At 47.5% G+C, this 20,562-nt stretch overlaps 1 protein-coding gene across 1 annotated transcript in view; it reads right to left on the bottom strand.

Annotated features, from left to right (window-relative positions):
* The window catches only part of Dnaaf5 (dynein, axonemal, assembly factor 5), a 46,555-nt gene that overhangs the window by 22,860 nt on the left and 3,133 nt on the right, over positions 1-20,562 (bottom strand). The window contains exons 3-6 of the mRNA XM_005397777.2: positions 18,107-18,231; positions 17,399-17,514; positions 5,808-6,040; positions 3,678-3,890 (exon numbers count right to left, since the gene is read on the bottom strand). Coding sequence (XP_005397834.1) covers positions 3,678-3,890; positions 5,808-6,040; positions 17,399-17,514; positions 18,107-18,231 — 687 coding nt within the window. The remainder of the gene's footprint in view (positions 1-3,677; positions 3,891-5,807; positions 6,041-17,398; positions 17,515-18,106; positions 18,232-20,562) is intronic.

Raw genomic sequence — 20,562 nt, 5'->3', positions numbered from 1 at the left:
TTTTTGAGACAGGGTCTTGCTATGCAGTTCAGGCTGGCCTTGAGCTCACTTTGTAGCCCAGGCTGGTCTCGAACTCGTAATGATCCTCCAGCCTCAGCCTCCTGAGTGCTGGGATTATAGGCATGCGCCACCATGCCTGACTAACAAGGGCACTGTTTAGACAGCAGGGAAACTGGACATACACTGGGAATTTAGGGTCCACAGCCATTTTGTGAATCCTTCAAAGTATTTTAAAAGTTAAGTTTAAAAAGTTTAAAAACACCTGTGTTGCAGTGTTCATTTACAGATGAAACAACAGCGTATCTTGGATTCACTTGAAATTACCCCAGAGCTCTCTTTACTCCTACCAAAGTTAAAAAGAAAAAAAAAAGAAAAAAAGTGGTATAAGGGGAAAAAAGAACTGGTAACTGGAGGTGTGTGACAGGTACAGTCTATCATTTTTTTTCCTGCTTTTTGCAGTTTTGAATATTTCTATGTGCCTCAGCTTTAACAAAAATAAATAAAATTTTACAAATAAAAAAAAATGCTTCCTGGTTGGTGGTGGTGGGGCAAAAGCTGGTCTGGTTCAACAGCTTCCTTCTTAGTTTCACTGTATTCATCACAGGCACTGCTTACAATGTCCCTCTAACCCATCTATTTTATATGTTCTATGAAGTACAGAACGAGTCAGGATAGTGGTCATGTATGTAAGTGTAAGCATGATTAATGAACAGAAAGGTGGATGTAAATTGGAAGCAAATGCTCAAACCTCTTTTTACTAGTTCAAGGTGTGAGCTCAAGAAAGCGTGGCAATTATTTGGCTAGATGATGGATTGGCTCTAAATTTCAGATTCAGCTTTGAAATTACCATGACTCACTTACCAGGGACATAAACTACCGAAGTTTAAAGGAAAGTCACACCGCATCACAGCAAGTTTGCTCCTGCACCCCTAACCCACCCTGCCCTAACGCACAGACAGCCCCAACTCCCACCCCACCCAGGGAGTTGGGCTGTGAGTACAGGGTGCCCCCACTCCCAGGAGAAGCGACAGATTTATGCTTTTATCTGATCCTGACTGTCTCCACAGCCTGATTTCTTTTGGCCTGGATTTTTTTTTTTTTTTTTTTTTTGTCTTTTTTGAGACAAGGTCTTGCTATGCAGTTCAGGTTGGTCTTGAGCTCACTTTGTAGCCCAGGCTGGCCTCGAACTCCCAACGATCCTCCTGCCTCAGCCTGCCGAGTGCTGGGATTACAGGCGTGCGCCACCATGCCTGGCTTGGCCTGGATTGACTGATTAAAATTTTTGTAGACATGATTTTGCTAACGTCTAGGGTGACCCATAATGTAAATTTAAAAAGCTGTCATTTTTTTTCAATTAAAAGGGAATGCACTTTAAAGATATGTGCCCTCTCAGCTTTGGCAGAGCTGTCTCACTACAGATCCAAACCAAAGACCACAAAAAACCCTGTGCCCCTTTTACAGCAAGCATCATCCCCTTGCTATACGCCCATGGCCACGTTTCTGTAGAAACGGCATGGTAACATCTACAGCTCTCCCTGCTGACCTGGGGATGGTTAGGGTTTACCTGCACTCAGAAATGCAAAGAGAAGAGACAACAGGGAGTGGTGCTCAGTGTTTTTTGATTCTGACACTATGGTACCTGATAGTGATAACCAGGTAAAGTGTTAGAGAGTTTTATATTCAGGACAGACAACGTGGTCCCTGAACTTCTAATCTCCTTAAACAGGAGTGAATGCACCCTCTCATTTCAGTTACCTGTCATCACAACTCCAGGGACAGGAATGGGTCCTCCAGCTTAGCTCCAGGTGCAACCTGGCTCAAGACCTGGGAAATATCTTTGCTACTGACCAGCCCCTGCCAATCACGAGGCCATACCAGGCAGACCTGTAGCACAAGATGCATCTCCATAGGCCTCTCTGTGTTAACATGGGATTTAAAAAATTTTAGTTTGTTCTGGAAAGACATTCTTAACCCATTTTCTCCAGCCACTGAAGAATAGTGGTAGGAAATGCAAACGACTTCCCAAGGGAGCAGATACAGACTGAGCAGGTAAGCACGCACTTGCTGCAGACAGATACGCAGAGGAATGACTTTGACCTGAATATGTTTGTCTTCTCTTTCCAAACATTTAAATCTGTCAAGAGAGGAGCCACATGTACATCCCAGGTTTTTATCATGGCTGGCTGGTTCCCTGGCCTCTGGGCCAGAACACGCTTGAACCCTAGTAGACGAAGGGTCAAGAAGGGTCTTGCTCTGCCTAAAAGGCCACGAGTGAGCTCTTCCTCAATAGAACAGGAAGATGAGAAGCTGGACGGGGGAGAAGGAGTCCTGAGCCCATCGAGCATGAAATCCAGGTTTTATGTAAACAAAACGAAGAGAGGGAAAGGCAAAAGACAACACTCGCTTTGTCATTAAGTTTGTAAGATAGGCATTTAAACACTTGCATGGATTTTCGGGCTGCACCCATTTAGAACATTTCTGGCTTACACATCCAAACTCAGGAATCAAAATCCTTCTCAAAACCACTCACAGCAGCACTGCTGGACTTGCGCTGGCTGGGGGGTTGATGCTAAGGAGGGGTTGGGGGAAAAGCTAAAAGGTGGCTAAAAACACCAGGAATGGAGACCTGTCCCTGTTCCCTCCCAAGGCCTCTGGTTTCCAGCTTCCTAAATTCCTCACAAGTTTCTTAACATGGTTTACAAGTGTGAATGTGAACTGTGCCTCTCATGCTGGGGACAGAAAGGAGCCTGGACAAAAGGTTCCTGCTGGCACCCGCCCTCCAGGCCAGCTTCATGGCCCCAAGAGCTTTTGGAAGATGTCAAGTTGGACCATAGCCACCTGCAGGCAGCCTCTGTGTGGGAGCAGACAACTGAGGATGGAGGGTGAGCCTGGTCACCCAACAGGAGTATCTGGGATGTGAGATGCGGGAGTGAACAGGTCAGGCCTGACATATCTGAACAAAACAGCCATTATCATGTCTTCAGCAGAAATAACTATACATTATTCCAAAGAATTAAGCTGCCTACCTAGGTTGTCTCAGCCTCAGCTGTAACAGATTTACTGCTTAATTTAAGAGGAAATAAGCCCATCTCGCATGTCATCAGGTCAGTTATTTTACGCTCACTATTCAAATGCCAAGTGACACTGATAAAACACACAGTCTTGTCCACCCCTGAGGATGCTCTGGGTGTACCAAGCACAGTGTGGACAGACTTGTCTCATTGCCCCTCAGGAGTGGGGACCAGGGTTCCTTCCACCATGCCACTGACCTGCAACCCTCTCCAGCCTGTAACCACCCATGGTAGCACCATCCACAGACTCTCCTGGCAATGGGCATGTCTGTCCTGCACTGTCCAACAGATGGCCACTGGCCACATGTGACTCCTGGCCAACCGACAGGTAGCCAAAGTGACTAAGAAAGGGAAATCTTCACTTTAGCAAATTTAAATGGCCACTTGGCTGCTGATGGCTACAGTACTGGACAGAGCAGGAGGTCAGGTCCCTAAGCCCGAGATGCTAGTGCCAGGACCCTTGGCGCAGCAGATGCAACTGATGGGCCTGAACGTGGACAATGCTGCCTCTGACTATCAGCAGTTAGGCTCAGATGCCAGCAGGGACACCTCCTACCCTAACCCAGGGTATGATCTATGTGCTGATCCTTCACTGCACCATCTTACATTTTCAGATGCCTGGCAGACACGCGCCTGGGCCAGCTCTGTGGTGATGACCTTGAGGTGTGGCTGGATGGCATCCCGTGGGCAGCCTCGAATGACAGAAGCAAGAATCAACAGGCTAGAAGAGGAGGGTGCCTTCTTCAGCATTGATAAGATCAGCTTCAGCGACACTTCTGGGTTGATGAATGTCCCAATTAGCTCTGCAGATCTTGCGCACTGTGAGAGAGAGATGTGGAACAAAGTGAAGGAGTTTGAAAACACCTGCTCACATGCAGCTCCAGCCCTGTAGGTTCTATGCCCACTAGAGGAGCACCGGGGGAACAGAGCATCTCTCTGCCTCCCGGGGCTTGCACAGGAGACTGTTCAAGCATAGGGATCACAGGACTCAGGCAGTGCTTCCGGCACACAGAAAGGCTGCATCCATCGGATACAGTGACCTATACTTCCTATTAATAACTGTTAAACACACATGGCACCTCCACAGTATGGAATTCTACTGGGCAATGAGAAGGAGCCACTGTGAGACCTCAGGACTAGGTCTCAGGGGATCATGGAGGGAAGAAGGGCAGGCCTAGGGCCACACACTATGGTATTTCACTCACACAACACTCCAAGGTGACATAAAAGAGTAAGTTGTGCTAGCTTCCCCATTGCTAGACAAAGCATCTGATACCTAGAAATTAAAGGACAGGCCGGGACAAAAGGTTTCAAAGAGTTCAATCCACAGTTGGCTGGTGGAGGGCATCAGGGAGGAAAGCTCTTCAACCCATGGCAACCAGAAAGCAGGAGAGAGAGAGAAAGGACGATGGGGGTAAGAATACAACCTTCCATGTTCACATCTGCTCTGTGAGCTGCTGGGATGGGCAGAGAATGCATGAGCTGCACCAGGGTCTATTGGGTGCTATCACCACCTACTGATTTTATCCCTTGGAAAATCAGATGGGTACATGCAAAATAAATTAACTTTTTTTATGGGGAAAATAGAGGTACAAAAGTTGTGCATGGAACGCATGGTAGTACATGCCTGTAATCCCAGTACTAGAGAGGCTGAGGCAGGAGAATCACTGTAAGTTTGAAGGCAGCCTGGGGTACATAGTGAGTTCAAGGCAAGCTTGAACTCTTAGTGAGACCCTGTGTCAAAAAAAAAAAAAAAAAGGGTGCATAGAAAAACACAGGTTTCAACAATTCAAAGTTTGGCTCCTTTAGTGATAAACCTGATATCTGAGAATCAACTCTGTATTCATAAGAAAGGAGTTTATAAAATCTTAAACTGATGGAAGTGCCATGCATGGTGGCCCATGCCTGTAATCCCAGCATGTGGGAGGCTGAGGCAGGAGGATTGTTGTGAGTTTGAGACCAGCGTGGGCTACAAAGTGAGCTCAAGGCCAGCCAGATCTGTACAGGGAGACCCTGTCGCAAAAAAACAAAAAAAAAAAAAAAAAAAAAAAAAAGATGGAAGTTTTTGAAAAGTAAGAACATGCAACATTTTTAAGTAGGCTCAATGCAGAACTGTATGTAGCATTTATTTTAAGTCAGTAAACTGGCCTACAATAGTGACGACAAAACCGATTAGCAAGGTTTCAATGGAATTTACGATTCAAGATGAGGTGGATGTTTTGGTCTATGACCTCATTCGCTCAAGTGCCAGGATGTGTCCTCATGCAGTGAATACCAGGCAGCACAGTGCTGGCCAGCGCCACCAAGGGTCATGGAGCGAGAGCTGGACAAACTCAAGGTTCTGTGCGTTCCCCTGCTCTGTAGGCAGCACTGACCACTAGCCAAGTGGACAACTGAGAAGAGTAAGGAGCAGAGAGGTCACACACTGGTGCTAGAGTAGTCCCATGGTTCCTACAGATTTCAGAGTGCTGTGGGTAACGGCAACCGGACTACCAGGGCCATTCTGCATCTTTCCCAGCAGCCTGCTCCTAGCGACGGATGCCACGTTGTGCCTGAGTGAGCTTACTGGCAGGCTTTCCTGAACACACTGTCATTTCATGAGGCTGCAGGTCAGTGATCCCCTGGGGCTGGACATGAGGGGATGGGTCCTAATTGTGGATATGCGCCTTTCACAGCTTGCAGACTCACACACCTGGGACTCACCACCCACAGACCCGACCCTCAATGACCACTCACACTGCTGACCACAGCTGCCTCTTCATCGGTACAGGCCCTCTGCAGGGTTCTGAGGATGATCTCCAGGTGCTGCGTGATGTGGTCCTCAGCGTGCAGGAGCAGCACCGGCAGGAGCTGTGCCGACTTCACCCTGGTCCCCACCACCCAGTCGGTGATGTCGTGACAGATGGCGGGCAGGATTTTGGAGAGGTTCCTGAAGACCAGCTCCCGGCAGCCCAGCACTGGGCGGCTCTCTAGGGTGGAAGAGACGAGAAGACCACAAATAAGATCTCAGTGATGTGGACGGAAAGCAGAGGATCATGCATGCCTTACCTGAGGCACACCTAGATCTCTGAGGTCCTACAAACTCAGACCACCTCTCAAGACTGAAATGAAGCCACAGGATGCTGTCATTTAGTTAAAAACATTTGTTTTATAGCTGTGCCGGGGTGTGAGGTAATGCAGAAGAAACTACACATACTGCTTCCCATTTAGAAAAGTGCAGTTTGCTGCCAGCACTCATCTAATTTTCAGTGATCGAGAATTACTCTACTTTGTAAATGGAAATACCTACCATTAAAAGCAGAGTGCTATCATATCTCTGTTTCTAAGGGCTATCAATACACTAGAGTGATGTGAAAGTAATAAAAGAGGTATTTCATGGCAAGCTTCAGTGTTCTCTTGGCCGGTGGCGAGAATTCTTCGGGAGAAGGGGAGAAGTGTGCATCTGATGAGCTCTGACACACAGATACACCCTTGAAACTACCCCATGGCCACCAGGAGTCCCTGTGCCTCTGCAGGGGCCATCCCTTATCCCAGCAACCCCTGCCTTCTATCACTGACTTGGCTGTTCTCATGCACGCTTAAGACTGAACCCAGGGACTTTGCCCTGAACTATAGCCCCAGCTTCTAAGCCCTCCAGCTTCATCTTTTTATTTTTATTTATTTTTTAGGGTTTTTTTTTTTTTTTGAGGCAGAATCTTGCTATGTATTTCACGCTGACCTTGAACTTGCCACATGCCACAATCCTCCTGCCTCAGCCTCCTGAGTGCTGGGATTACAGCCTTGTGCCATCATGCCTGGTCCCCTGACTTTTTTAAAAAACTGAGATAAGGCCTTGCTAAGTCACTGAATTATCCAGGTTAGGCTCAAACTTGCTATTCTCTTGCCTTAGCCTCCCAGAATGCTGGGATGACAGGTGTGCACCACCACACCTGAATATGTCTCGTCTTGTAAGGAACCAACTATTTTCTGGGGTGGTTGCACATTCCTGGTTCCCGCCAGCAGTGAATGAGAGCCCCCACTCCTCGTCCCTTCACCAACACCGGGATGGTGGTTTGTCCCTTTGGTTAAATTTGTGTTTCCCTAATAACTCAGGATAATGAGCATCTTTCCATGGGCTTGTTTATAGTTTGTGTCGTCTTCCTTGGTGATGTGTCTTTTTAAATCATTTTGCCCATTAAAGGAGTTTTTTTTCCTATATTCTAGACACAAATCCTTGCATACATAATTTGAAGTTATTTTTTCAGATTTTGGCTTGTCTTTTCATTCTCTTAACAATGTCTTAACAGTTTTGTTTTTTCTTTCTTTCTTTTGTTTTTTGTTTTTTTTTCCGGTACTGGGAATCAAACTCACAACCTTGCGCTTGCCAGGCAGGCGCTGTGCCACTGAGCTAAACACCTAGCCCCTGTTTTTTCTTTCTTTTCTGAGACAGTAATGCTACACAGTCCAGGCTGGCCTCAAACTCGAGATTCTCCTGCTTCAGCCTCCTCAGTAGCTGAGATCACAGAGATATGCCACCATACTCAGGTCTTTTCTTTTTTCTTTCAGTGGGAGTTGAACCCAGGCCCTCAGCCTTGCCAGGAAAGTGCTCTAGCACTGAGACACACATCCTAGAGCCAGGGAGTGTGAGTTTTTAAAAAAAAGACGTATGTAAAGCTTTGCTTAACCCAAGACAATATCAAGGCTTCCTTTTATGGGTTTTATACTTTGATCTATGATATTTTTTTTTTTTTGGTTCACTTTTGTATATCATATGAGGCAGGGACCCAAGTTTTTTTTTTTTTTTTTTTTGGTTCACTTTTGTATATCATATGAGGCAGGGACCCAAGTTTACTTTTTGGCAGGTAGTGTTACTCTTTCAGGTCTTTCATTTCTAAAGTTTTGCCTGGTCTATGTCCTATCCTGTATTTCCATGTGAATTTTAGAATCAGCTTGTCAGTTTCTACCAAAAAAGCATTCAAGGATTACAATTAACAGTTCAAGCTTAAAAATTCAAAATAATTCTAAAGACAGAAATGAAATCATGACATATCAGAATGTAAAGGGTACGCCTTTATAAAAAGAAGAGCTTGTACCATAAAACCCCCACATCTAATTTTTATTCTTGTTACTTCTGTTTTTATGCTACACTGTATTACAGAATTAGTTCCATGTGAGTCTAATTCTGTTGGTCGTCGGAGTGAGCTTGTCAACATTTTTAAAAAACAACAAACCAAACTTCGATTAGATTTTCCTCTAAATGGTGGAACCATTGTGGAAGTTTGTGGAAAGAAGGGACCCAAGTTGGCAAGGGTCTACCAGACACATGGATGTACAGGGCTATGCTCAAAGCAGTACTGGCCTGTGCAAGTAATGTGGTTGGTTCCAAAGCCTAGTTTTTCCGTACTTAATACAGCAGACACCACATTCTTTTGGAGTGGGGCTCAGTAACTGGCTTACAAGGGAAGCCTGGCCCACTGGCTATTCATAAATAAAGTTTTATTGAGACATAGCCAAGCCCACTCATTTCCTACTGTCTGGGATGCTTTTATGTCACAAAAGCAGATACTCCAGCCCCTGCAAAATAGAAATGCTATCAGGCTGGGCCGAGTGGCACATGCCTGTAATCCCAGCACTTGGGAGACTGAGGCATGAGGATCAAGGCCAGCCTGGATTAATGCAGTAAACTTAAGGCCAGCCTGAACTATATAATGAGACCGTGTCTCTCCCTCTCCCACTCTCTCTCATACACACACACACACCAAAAAATAAAACAAAACAAAAAACCCCAGCAGTGCTATCAAGTCTTTCACTGGCCAGCTCGAGCTGGACTCTAGGTCTGCACTTTCTGACATGGCAGCTACAGCTGCAAACTGCCATACAAACTTCAATGCACCACATTTAAACACAGCAAATGATTCTAGTGCTCATCAGCCATGTGACCGGTGGCTGCTGCACAGGACTGCAGAGCAGGACACTTTGGGACTGCAAAAAGCTCTGTCAGTCAGTGCAGCCTGGGGACATGAGAGTCTACAGTCCAACTTTAACAGCAACATGGAAGAGAGTATGGACTCACTGGCCTGGGTCTCCAAACGTCTCATTTAGGACTATTCTGAACATCTGTGTGAGTGTATATTTTCATACTGCTCTACTTGCTATACTTGGATAGGTGCTATGAATGGTAGCAGGTGCACTGTCTAATGTGTATACACTTTGGCATGTGTGTGTATGAGCATAGCAACAGGACTGACTCCTAACCCAGAGAACTGCTAGGTCAAAGGTATGTATGTTTCTTTATATATTTAGCACTATCCGCACAAGTCCAAGACTGTGCTAAAAAACAAAAAGGTATGCACCATATTCCAGGCTAAATCCAACTACTGGGTTTCTAAGATAAATTCAAACAACTGGTACCTATGATTCCAAGTAGTAATTCCCAAAATTACCAGTTGACAGAATTAAACCTTCTCTGTCTTTCTCTTTCCACATCTCAAAGGTATTTCTTCATGAATAGGTAAACAAAATGTCCAGAATTTGAGTATAAACAAATACTCTTATTTTGTACTGTAAATTACTCGGAATCAAGCAATAAAAAAAAATGTCAAGTGGTCAAGTAAACAGCCCAGCATGGAGCCAGGATCTTCTTCCTATGCCTGTGGTTTGTCTTTTCTACAAATTTGTCACATGGGCTCCTTCCACCTCACGGAATGCTGAGCTCCATCTGCATCCCTCTTGATTACTGAGTGACACATCACCGCCTGCACACTCCCCACCTGCTTACCTTTCCCACCCACACCCCAGCTGCACATGCACCGTTTGCGCAGGGACTCCTATGCAGAAAGCTACTATGAATGCTCACCAACAAACCTCTAGTGGAGATAAATTTATTCCACTTCTGGGTAGGAAAGCTGTGGATGGTTAGTACATATCTGAATTCTAAGGAATTACAACTGTTTCCTGAAGCGTCTGTACATCTGCCCTTGTCCAGTGATGCATAAGGGCTCCATTTCTCCACATCCAAATTCTGTGCCATATTTGGTTATTTATTTCTTCATTTATGGAACAGAACTGGAGGTCTGTTCCTGTCTCTCATAGAGCAGCCATGGCAGCAAAGGTAAACACAGGAGGTATCTTGAGGTGTGAACAATTATTAACTGAAGTCCAGAGTCCAGATCTGCCAGGTCAGATGCCCAGAAAACACTGCCATTATCATTAATCTTTTTTTTTTTTTCAGTCTTTTTGAGACAGGGTTTCACTATGCAGTTCAGGCTGGACTTGAACTCACTTTGTAGCCCAGGCTGGTCTTGAACTTGCAAGGATCCTCCTGCCTCAGCCTCCCGAGTGCTGGGATTACAGGCAAATGCTGTGATTGCAGGCATGCACTACCATGTCTGGCCTCATTATCTATTAATCTTTCCTTTGAAAACGTAACTGTAGCACTTTAGCAAGCAAAAAGCATGAAAAGACAATTTAAGTGGACAGTGTTACAAAAAAGCCCCAAGACAACAAGGGCATGCACCTTCAGCATTTGTAAAGCTGACAATATCAGTTAAGAAATGCACTCAACCTTAAACAAGCGGATGAGATGCAAATATTTGCAAAGTGGATGAGATGTAAATATTTGCAAAGCCAAGTTATTTTCATAATGGAAACAGAAGTAAACACAATGGCAACCAGTGATGGCTCACTTTGCCAGACACCTTTAGGAATGGTGCAGATACACCCAAGGAATCCAGTGCCAGGCAGGGAAGGGACCACTATGGCAGGGGTCGAACTTAGTGGTCGCTGTGAGGGTCAGGAGGATCAGGCTGCAGCCCAGCTCCTGTGAAGATGGGAGCTTTCCCTCCTCCACAGGCTGTGTGCTCTGGGTTCCACAATCCCTACCGAGACTATGGGGCATCACGAGGGAGGCACCACGAGACAAGCTCAGTGACCACCACTCAAGGCGATCAGATCCAACCTCTTCTAGCGCCACGGGAGGCACAGGGCTGCCCTCTGCTCAGGACCAACAACAAGCAACTGTCTGTCATCCTCCCGCGGGAGCAACACCAGGCTACTTTGAAAGAATATTAATTCAAACAAAAACCCAGTACGGGATGCAGACCAATGCAGCTGCAGGGCAACAGCTGTTCCAGTGCACACTCTTATGAGGGGCTGTGTAAGGTGACAGGGCTGTTACCGACCGTACGACATCTGTCTGTCACATAAAAAAGTATGCAATGTTTGGGGCTGGGGATTTAGCTCAGTGGCACAGTGCCTGCCTGGCAAGCATGAGGTCGTGAGTTCAATTCCCGGTACCAGAAAAAAACAGACAAAAAAAACAAAACAAAACAAAAAAACCAAAAAACAAAAGTACGCAATGTGACTGAAATATACAGGGAAGATTTAAAAATTATTACAGTGAACGACACATTGCCACGAATCCCCTTCAAAGGCCTCCCCCGTGCTTTGAACATGCTTATCTCACCATTCTTGCCACTTGCTGAAGCAGCTCTGGAAGTCTTCCCTAAGTGTCTTTATGAGGTGTGATTGAAAATTTGAGTAACATCCAATGGAAAAGTCAGCTCGTAAAAACATGATAGTGTATCCTCATCCATCTTATTCATTAGACTTGGCACTACGCAACTCTGGTGCATTCCCGAAGTCAAAATGACCATGAAGAGTCAACATTTTGAATCAATTCAGGACACCGAGGCCACCATGGTAGTGCAACTAAAGACACGAGAGAGGACTTCCAGAACCACTTCGGAAAGCAGCAAAAATGGTGGGATAAATGTATCTGAAGCAAAGGGGAGTATTTTGAGGGAGATTCACGGCAATGGGTCTTTACTGTAATAAATGTTTAAAAAATTTAAAAAAGGATAAACATTCACTGCATTTTTCAATCACAGCACGCACCTTGTATGCATTTACCATAGAGAAAGCAAACTGAGCACAGGAGATGCGAGAACACAGGCGAGGGTTGATGCCCCGGGCAGAGGCCCTGCCTTTCAAGCCTTCTCACTCCTGGGAAGCTCTGCGCAGTGCAGGCACAAAGCGCAGCCCACCCTAGTGCGGGTGGCATATGGTTTGCACATGCACAGCTGCCCCCTGGTCCCTTCTAATCCTCCTCATTTTCCTGACAAGCTGAGTGCACCTTCACCAGACCCTGGTGGGCACCAACCATAGTGGCACTGTATACCCTAAATGTGCTTCCAATCACCCCAGACAAAACCAAGAGCCAGAGACCTGCCACCCAGGACCATGTGGTACAGTTAATAAGGCACCCTCAGTGAGCTCTGGAGAGGATCTGGCTTTTTTGAAAAACAAAGCCAGGCCCTCCTGTCCTGCTTGGTTTTATCTTTTTTTTTTTTTGTCTTTTTGAGACAGAGTCTCGTTATGCAGTTCAGGATGGCCTGGAGCTCACTTTGTAGCCCAGGCTGGTCTCAAACTCACAAAGATCCTCCTGCCTCAACCTCCTCAGTACTGGGATTGCAGGCGTGCGCCACCACACCTGGTTTCCTGCTTGGTTTTAAAACATGACTCTCCCTGCTTTTCAGATAAAGGGGAGGTCAGTAGGAAATCTGGAAGAAGCTGGGCCAGAAGCACATGGAATATCAAAGCATCTTATTTTCTGCATAATTAGACTAAGTGAAATTTAATTGTGGGCAGGAAAATGGTTCACCAATTTCCTAACATGTTTATGCGTGACTGATGGCAGGCCTCCCCTCTATGTACCTAAAACCTGTCACAAATCACAGGAAGCTCACTGGGTCTCTGCAACAAAGCGTTGGCTATTTGTGAAAGCAAAGGTATCAGCAGGGTGTGGTGGTGCATGTGTGTAATCCCAGCTACACAGAAAGGATTCCCCTGAGGGAAGAGGATGGCAAGTTCCAGGCCAGCCTGGGTCACAAAGCAAAGCTTTGTATCAAAACAAACAAACAAACAAACAAACAAAAAGGCAGAGGATCCAAGAATGGAGGGTGGGGGGGTTAGGCACACAGTGTCTGTACTCAGGGACAGGGACCTATAGCCATTTAACCCTTTTGCTCCTTGTCTGCATAGGGAGGGTGCTGACATGCATCTACCTGCCATCTAGCAGGGGCCTCCGGTCCTGGCTGGGAAGTGCCTTCTTCCCTAACCAAAGCAGGGGACCTGCTGCCTCTATACCATGTAAACCAGTTTTCCAGCCTGTTTCTCCTTTTCTTATCTGCATGCCTGATGTTTCTGACAACTTCTATTCAAGCCCCGTCTCTCCAAACATGCAGAGAAAACACACCCAGAGCAGAGCAGGTATGAAAACACAGAAGGGCATTGTGTAGAGAGGACTCTATAGCACAGTGATCCTGACTCAAGGGCAGCTCTACTGATTTCTAGAATAGGTTTTTGAAAAAGGCCCTCTACCCTGTGTTAAAAGGTCTGGCAGCCATTCACCATTCTAAAGACATGCTTCCCTTGGCGCTCAAGCGTGGCGGGAATACAATCCCGATAGAAAGATCATTTGAGAGGAGAAAGGACTCTGGAAACTTCTGTCACCAGAAACCCTGCAGTGGGTTGTCAGAGGCACGTCAAGCATGGACTTGTGCTTTTGCAGATGAGAGCACTTGGCTCAGGTCAACAGTGATGTGAAGAGAAAGGCGGTGCCCCTGCAGTCTGGTCCCACACTCCGCTTGGTTCTGCAATGGGGATTTTTTTTTTTTGTCTTTTTGAGACAGGGTCTCGCTATGCAGTTCAGGCTGGCCTTGAGCTCACTTTGTAGCCCGGCTGGTCTCGAACTTGCGATGATCCTCGTGCCTCAGCCTCCTGAGTGCTGGGATTACAGGCGTGTGCCACCATGCCTGGCTCCTGCAATGGGGTTTTATCTCAGTAATGGGGAGCTGATGTGTGTTTCCAAAGCTGCCAGCAAACAGTGGGACACAGGTCATATTTCTACCTTACTTATTAGGAAGCAGGGTGGGGCAGCTGTGCCTGGTCAAATCCCTGACCCAGACCCGGCTTCTAGTGTGGTTTTCACAGCCACCCGGCACCATGTGTGCCAGCTGTGACCTGATTTTTCATTAACACGGTCTGCTTCACGAGTCTACCCATCAAACTAGCCACTCAGGCAGGAAGAGGACACAGCACCCTAGTGCCCACCTCAGTCGTCTGTGCCAGGCACGGCCCCGGGCCAGGAACTAAAGGGAGACATGAATGTCTCTGCAGTGGGAGGTGGCATGGGCCAGCACGAGGCTAGTTTGTGTCGGGAAAGGCGAGAATGCCTGCTGGGAATGGGCCCTGAGGGGAGAAACAGGAGCTGGGGCCTCCTGTGCAGGTGGAAATGGGGAAGAGCAAGAGCAGCCCTCCCAGAAATGACTGCAGAACACAGGTAAGACACAGAGTCACACATGACAAATTCTGAAAATGCTGTAATAAGAAAACGAGACCCTCAGTTCAATTAATGAGCGAGAGATCTGAACCACGAACCAAAGAATATAAAAGAAGCCTTAAAACAACAGGATGCTAAGTGCCAAGAATGCCAAGTGCTTCCGAGCATTCAGTAGCTGGACACCCCTCGGAGCTGGCGAGAACCCAGTGTCACAGACAGTGGGCAAACGGTGTAGCCAGGTTTTCTTAGAGTTATACTTCTCACCTGGCCATGAGCCTGCACTATCAAGCATTTCTCCAAGAGCATGGAAACACATCCACACTGACCCTACAGGAAAATGTTTCTCTTGCTGCATTTGTAATCACCCAGGACCTGAAACCACCCAGCTGGGGTTCAGGGAACAGAACAGAGAAGGGCTGTGCCGAGCTGCACGGACAGGAAGCACCAGGCTGAGAGGGAAGGATTTCATCAGCATGGGATAGAACACCAGGTGGCTGCAGCCAGGGCACCCAGGACAATCTGGGTGACAAGAGTTCCTTTTCATTACAGAGGTGATGGTGGCCAGAGCTCACAGGCCCACAGCTCTACAGGGTGCATTTTAGGGGCATAAACTTTATCACAATTGAAAAGTGGTTGGAACATGGTCACTGGGGGCAGGGATATCACAGGAGCTGGAGATAGGCAGCAGGTCAGGGGTGGAACTTGAGTTGGGGGGGAGGATGATATTAGGGTCTGAGAAATAGACTGACCTGCCCTGATATTATATACTGAAATAAAAAAATCTAAAAAGTTGTATTTAAAATTCAAAGCTGGGTGTGGTGGTGCATGCCTGTAATCCCAGCACTCGGGAGGCTGAGGCAGGAAACTTGTTGTGAGTTCAAGACCAGCCTGGGCTACAAAGTGAACTCAAGTCCAGCCTGAACTGCAGAGCAACCTATACAGTGAAGAAAAGTAATTTTAGAGAAAAATGCTAAAGATCAAGTGAAATCCAGGGTTTGTGTCACTAACTTTACTGTAACTCAATTCTAACTTTATGCTGTTGTAGTTGAAACAAATATTCTGAGTGTAACTACACTCTAGAAGCTGTGGAATGTACGACCAACCAGACCAGTCAGAAATATCACACGTCCTGAGCTACTTTGACATCAGGAAGTGCTAGAAGAGCGCAGGTGCAGCTTCCCTCAGGACCTGCACAGGACAGGCTCTGTCAGTGAGTGGAGCACATGTGTGCATCCATGCACATACTTGGTGTGTGTGCATGTGTGTACATGAATTCCTCCAGCTCCTTGTTTATCACATCCCAATGGTGGAATCTTCCGAAAATAGTCATCATCCCCAATGCCTTTCTCCCTCTCAGCAGAGGGATCTGTTAACAATAGCCTGATGCTACAGTCAAGGATGGAAATGTCCCTATGTCACAAGGCTAGTTTTGTGCCCAACTGACAACTGCTGCACTTTTTGTGGATGTGTGGGGTGAACCTTAGTGAGCAGGTGGGAGATGGCTTTATACATCTCGGCTTCTACACAGAATTAGTTAGGTGGACATACAACCATCATCCAATTGGTGATCAGAAACTAGCTGAGAGCTTTCAAAACAGCCTAGAGGTAAGCCAGGAGCCTGTCATGGCATATACCTGTAACCTGTGCTACTTGAGATGCTGAGACAGGAGGATCCCAGGTTAGAGGTCACTTTGGGTAACTTGGTAAGACTCTGTCTCAAAATAAAAAAGTAAAAATTGCTGGGGATGTACTTCCATGGTAGAGCACCTGGCACAGTACACATGAAGGCCTGGTTTTGATCCTTGAAACCATGAAAAAACAATTCAGAGGTGAGCTTCCAGGCCCCACAGTGCAGAAGGAACACAGGTAGCTGAAAAGAGGGAGAGAAATCTTTCAGCAGCCCACTGCCATCCTGGATGCAGAGCCATATTAGCAATAAATTCATAACCAGCCCCTATGTCTAAATTCTACATTTTAAAAACGGTGGTGTATCCTGTGACTTTTTCTGCTAAGTTAGAATAGACCTTGCTGTCAAATAATTTTTGCACCCTTTCCAAAACCTGAACACTTCCTCTTATACCAGCTTCAAGGTGTGGGGGGCAATGCTAGCAGGGCACAGGGAACGGCAGACTGCGACTCTCAGGCTGAAGAGGGAAATCAGACCTTTGTGGCCCCAAATGTAGCATCACCCCCGTACAAAACATGAGTAAACGTCTTAGTGCCACGTCCGCAGCCTGCAGCGCCTCTCCTGCTCCCAGACCCACAGGAGAGTAATGGGGTCAGGCGACACAGCCTCTCCCTGCTGGACCTTGGTTGTATTTTGACCCATTTTTCATTCTTCTCAGCATCAGTGTACCTTTACTCAATTTTCAGACACCTCTCTGAGAGGGAAGGGGTTTCCAAGGTTTGCAGGGGTGAGGTAGCCACTAGGCAGGGAAGTACAACAGATAGGGGTAGGTGGGTTAGTGCAAACCCACCAGGCACACTACTCAGGCACGAATGTGTGCACAGATCAAGGGCAGGGCAAGTCCAATAGGAGGAAAATTCATGGAAGGACAGACTTCACCTGTGACCTACCAGTCTAGCTTTTTCTTGGTAAAAGAACACAGTCTCCCTACCCGACAGTGCACTGCACAGCTGCTGGGGACCCAGCTTGATGCATCACCTGGTAAGTGCCAGAGGGAATGGATGGACACCTCCTAATGGAGCATCAGGATGTTTTAGAAGGCTGCTTGCTTCTTTAAAATAAGCTGGTCCAGAAGAGAGAGAGGCCAGAGGGGAGCATAGGAGGGGCTCTAGGTGACACAGGGGACAAAGGCCTGTTGTCTGACCAGGACATGCAGGCGACTTCAGCACAGGCTGTCACAGGTGATGCAGCCCAACAGGAGCCCCTCCACCCTCAAGTTCCCCAAAACCTCTGGGGCCTCCAGACCCTGGCTGAGGACAGCTCCGGCCCGGGGACTCTCTCCCCACTTACACCCGCCCTGTCCTGTCCACCTGCGCTTACCTTGGGGGTAGTGGGGTGGGGGTGGCAAGGCGAAGTCCAGCTTGTCCTTCAGGTCTGCCTCATTCTCCTCTTGCCACTGCAGCCCCACCTTCTCCCAGAGGTTGGCAGCCAACTGCCTGTGCACAGCAAGCAGAGCACAAGTCAGGCTGAGCTGAGCTGAGCTGAGCTGAGGCCCAGGGCCCCAGCACGTGCCGGAGGCCTTTGGGGCTGGACAACTAGCTGAAGAGTGGGGCTCAATCAGCAGGAATCAGTGGGTGAGAGCAGGATGCCCTCCTATCTCCAACATTCTGAGGGGCTTTTGATCTCATACTGACAGTACTAATAGGTGGCTGATTTCTACCCATGGGCCCAATCAAAATAGTAAAAAGATGTAGTAGGCTAGGTGTGGTAGTGCACACCTATAATCCCAGCACTCTGAGAGGCTAAGGAATGAGGATTGCAAGTTCAATCCCAGCCTGGGAAACTCAGCCATTTAGTGAGATCCTGTTTCAAAAAAATAAAAAAGGACTAGGAATACACTCAGTGCAAAGGCCCTGGGTTCAATCCCCAGCAAATACAACATTCTGAAGCAAGGAGAATGACCTGTTTTTGTATACGACAACCTGAAAAGCAAGTCCCGATGAACCAGAAAGCAGAGGGATCCTCTACTACCATAGGCAGGACTCCAAACTCCCAAAGACAAGGCCCTCTCACTGCAGAGCTACTAACCTGATTTCAGGCATCTCGTCATTGAAGCTGCTCAGCAACAAAGGGATAAGCTTGTGGAAGAATGAGTATCGGTCCCGCAGAGCCAGCAGCCAGCCCCCCACCACAGAGGTCACTGCCTGTCGCACCTGCATGCAAGAGAAAAGCAGGTTTGCAACAGGCAAGAAACACCAAGGGCAGATCGGACATGGCAGCTCTGAGTCCCACCATGCAGACACCATCCCAGAAATGTACACAGGCTCTAGGTTAGGGGCTTTGAGCCCTGGTCTCAGGCCAGGCCTTCACTCCCAGTGGCTGAGAAGTGCTTCAGTGTCCGCACTCAGGTAGGCATCCTGGACTATGGCTCTGTGCTCACAACAAGGCCAGAGTCCCCTGAAAATTCCACAGGAGTAATTATCATTATCTTCACAAATGACAAGAGGTTAGGGGCTGGGGATTTAGCTCAGCGGCAAAAGCGCTTGCCTGGCAAGCGCAAGGTCGTGAGTTCGGTTCCTGGTACCAGAGAAAAACCAAAAAAAAAAAAACAAAAACAAATGACAAGAGGTGAGTCTCAAAGGCTACTGAAGAATGAAGATGCCCCAGAGTCTAGCAGAGCAATGAGGCATGAAATGATGATCATACTATGACAAAACTACTTGAGATAAGGGACAAACTTGAAGCTGTGCCACTGCCATGTGCTGGCAATACCAGAAGGTCCATGGGTTAAAGGTTGGGCTCCAGAAAACCAGACCGTAACCCTGCTCAGAGTCACATGCAGCATGAGCAGGCAGAGACTCCCCATGCCTGGGCTGAGCTGCAGCAAGCCACTTAGCAGGGCTGGGTGGGGTCCCAGACTTGGGATCCTGTCTTGTTTGGCGCCCACAAATAAGGCCTTTTGTAGAAAGGAGACTTCAGAATCCTCTTCATGAATGAGGACAGCAGGAAGGGAATGTTTGGGGCATCTTTTTCCTTCAGCCTCCTGTCCTCAGCTCACAGGACAGCAGTGACCCTGCATACCTAGCTGCCACTTAACAGTCTAAATGAAAATATTATTCAAGTTTTTAAAAAGCAAGATGAGCTTACTCAGAATTATTATTCACAAGTCAGCTCTGTGGGCCATGAGATTGCTAGCCTGGTGAATGCTGCACTGAACACAATCTATTAAATCCGACAGGCCGGGCGTGGTGGCACACGCCTGTAATCCCAGCACTCGGGAGCCTGAGGCAGGAGGATCGTTGCGAGTTTGAGACCAGCATGGGCTACAAAGTGAGCTCAAGGCCAGCCTGAACTGCATAGCGAGACCGTCTCAAAAAGACAAGGAAAAAAAAAAAAATCAGACAAGCCCATCCCACCAAAGGGAAAGATGTCTGCTGTACTATTGTTACTTTCCCTTCAGTAGAAATGACGTGGGAGACAGGACAGGCATATGATTGCGTCCTTCTGGACACGTTCTCTAGAGCAGTGGTGGTGAACCTCTGATACACATGCCACAGCTGGCTGCCTGTTATCACTGAAAGCTCTAAAAGGTTCACCATCACTGACCTAGAGCTTTCACAAGCTGCAAAACAAAACACATTGAGTCTCAGCCATGAGACTCAGCCACACAAGGTAATCAGATGTTTTTCTTCATATTTGAAGATACCCATGCTACCCAAGCCCGCCCTGTGAGGTTAGTAGCTCCATGAAGGTCATCTTACCAGCTCACAAGCAAGGGAGCAGGACAAGGGCAAAGCAGAAGTGGCTACTTGACACTGTTCAGTGACAGTGACACTTGTATGCCCAGCTGGTGAGTCACCAGCCTGAGGGCAGCACAGGTGCTTGCCTCAAGGTCAGCTTCAAAACCACACATCCCAGCAGTGTAGTGACCTGGACCCAGATCTGCAGTAACGTGGAGTGGAGACTATGCTCCTCCTGTGCAGACAATCTATTCCCTCCCACCTCAGACACGGTCCCAGGCTCCCCAAGGGGACAGAGCTCTAGAGGGAAGAACTCAGGAAGCTGGATGCCCATATCCTGACCCTGCTCTCACTTCACCAGCCAGGCTGCCTGAGCCTTGTTTCCTCCTGGGTAAGACGAGATCACAGCTGTACTCTTCCCAGGAAGGTTGCCAGCTGAGGTCCCTGTAGGCCTTGTCCATGTGGCTCCATGGCCTCAAACTAAGCCCAGCAGGCTGAGGCATGGCAGCTACTAACAGCTCTTTTATAAGGTGAAGGCAGAGGGTGCCCGGGGTCCCAAGGTAGCCTAGGTTGTTCCATGCGTTGGGAGAGAGCAAGCTGCCCAAAGTGAGCTCGAGGACAAGGGACACAGAGCTGGCATAACAGCAGGAAGGTGGCACTGGAAAATTCCACACCCTGGCAAGGACAATGTGGGTATCCCCACCAATAAGACCCATGCAGAGGCGGGCAAGGGCAGTCAGCCACAGTGAGCCTGGGCATGGAAAACTAAATATCACCAGAAGTAAGAAAATGAAAGTAGTTTCA

This window comes from Chinchilla lanigera, unplaced genomic scaffold (genome assembly GCF_000276665.1).
Source record: "Chinchilla lanigera isolate Chin_1 unplaced genomic scaffold, ChiLan1.0 scaffold00059, whole genome shotgun sequence".
In the NCBI taxonomy this organism is placed as follows: Eukaryota; Metazoa; Chordata; class Mammalia; order Rodentia; family Chinchillidae; genus Chinchilla; species Chinchilla lanigera.
Note: the sequence above shows the minus strand (reverse complement) of the source record. Positions and strands in the feature narration are given on the sequence as shown.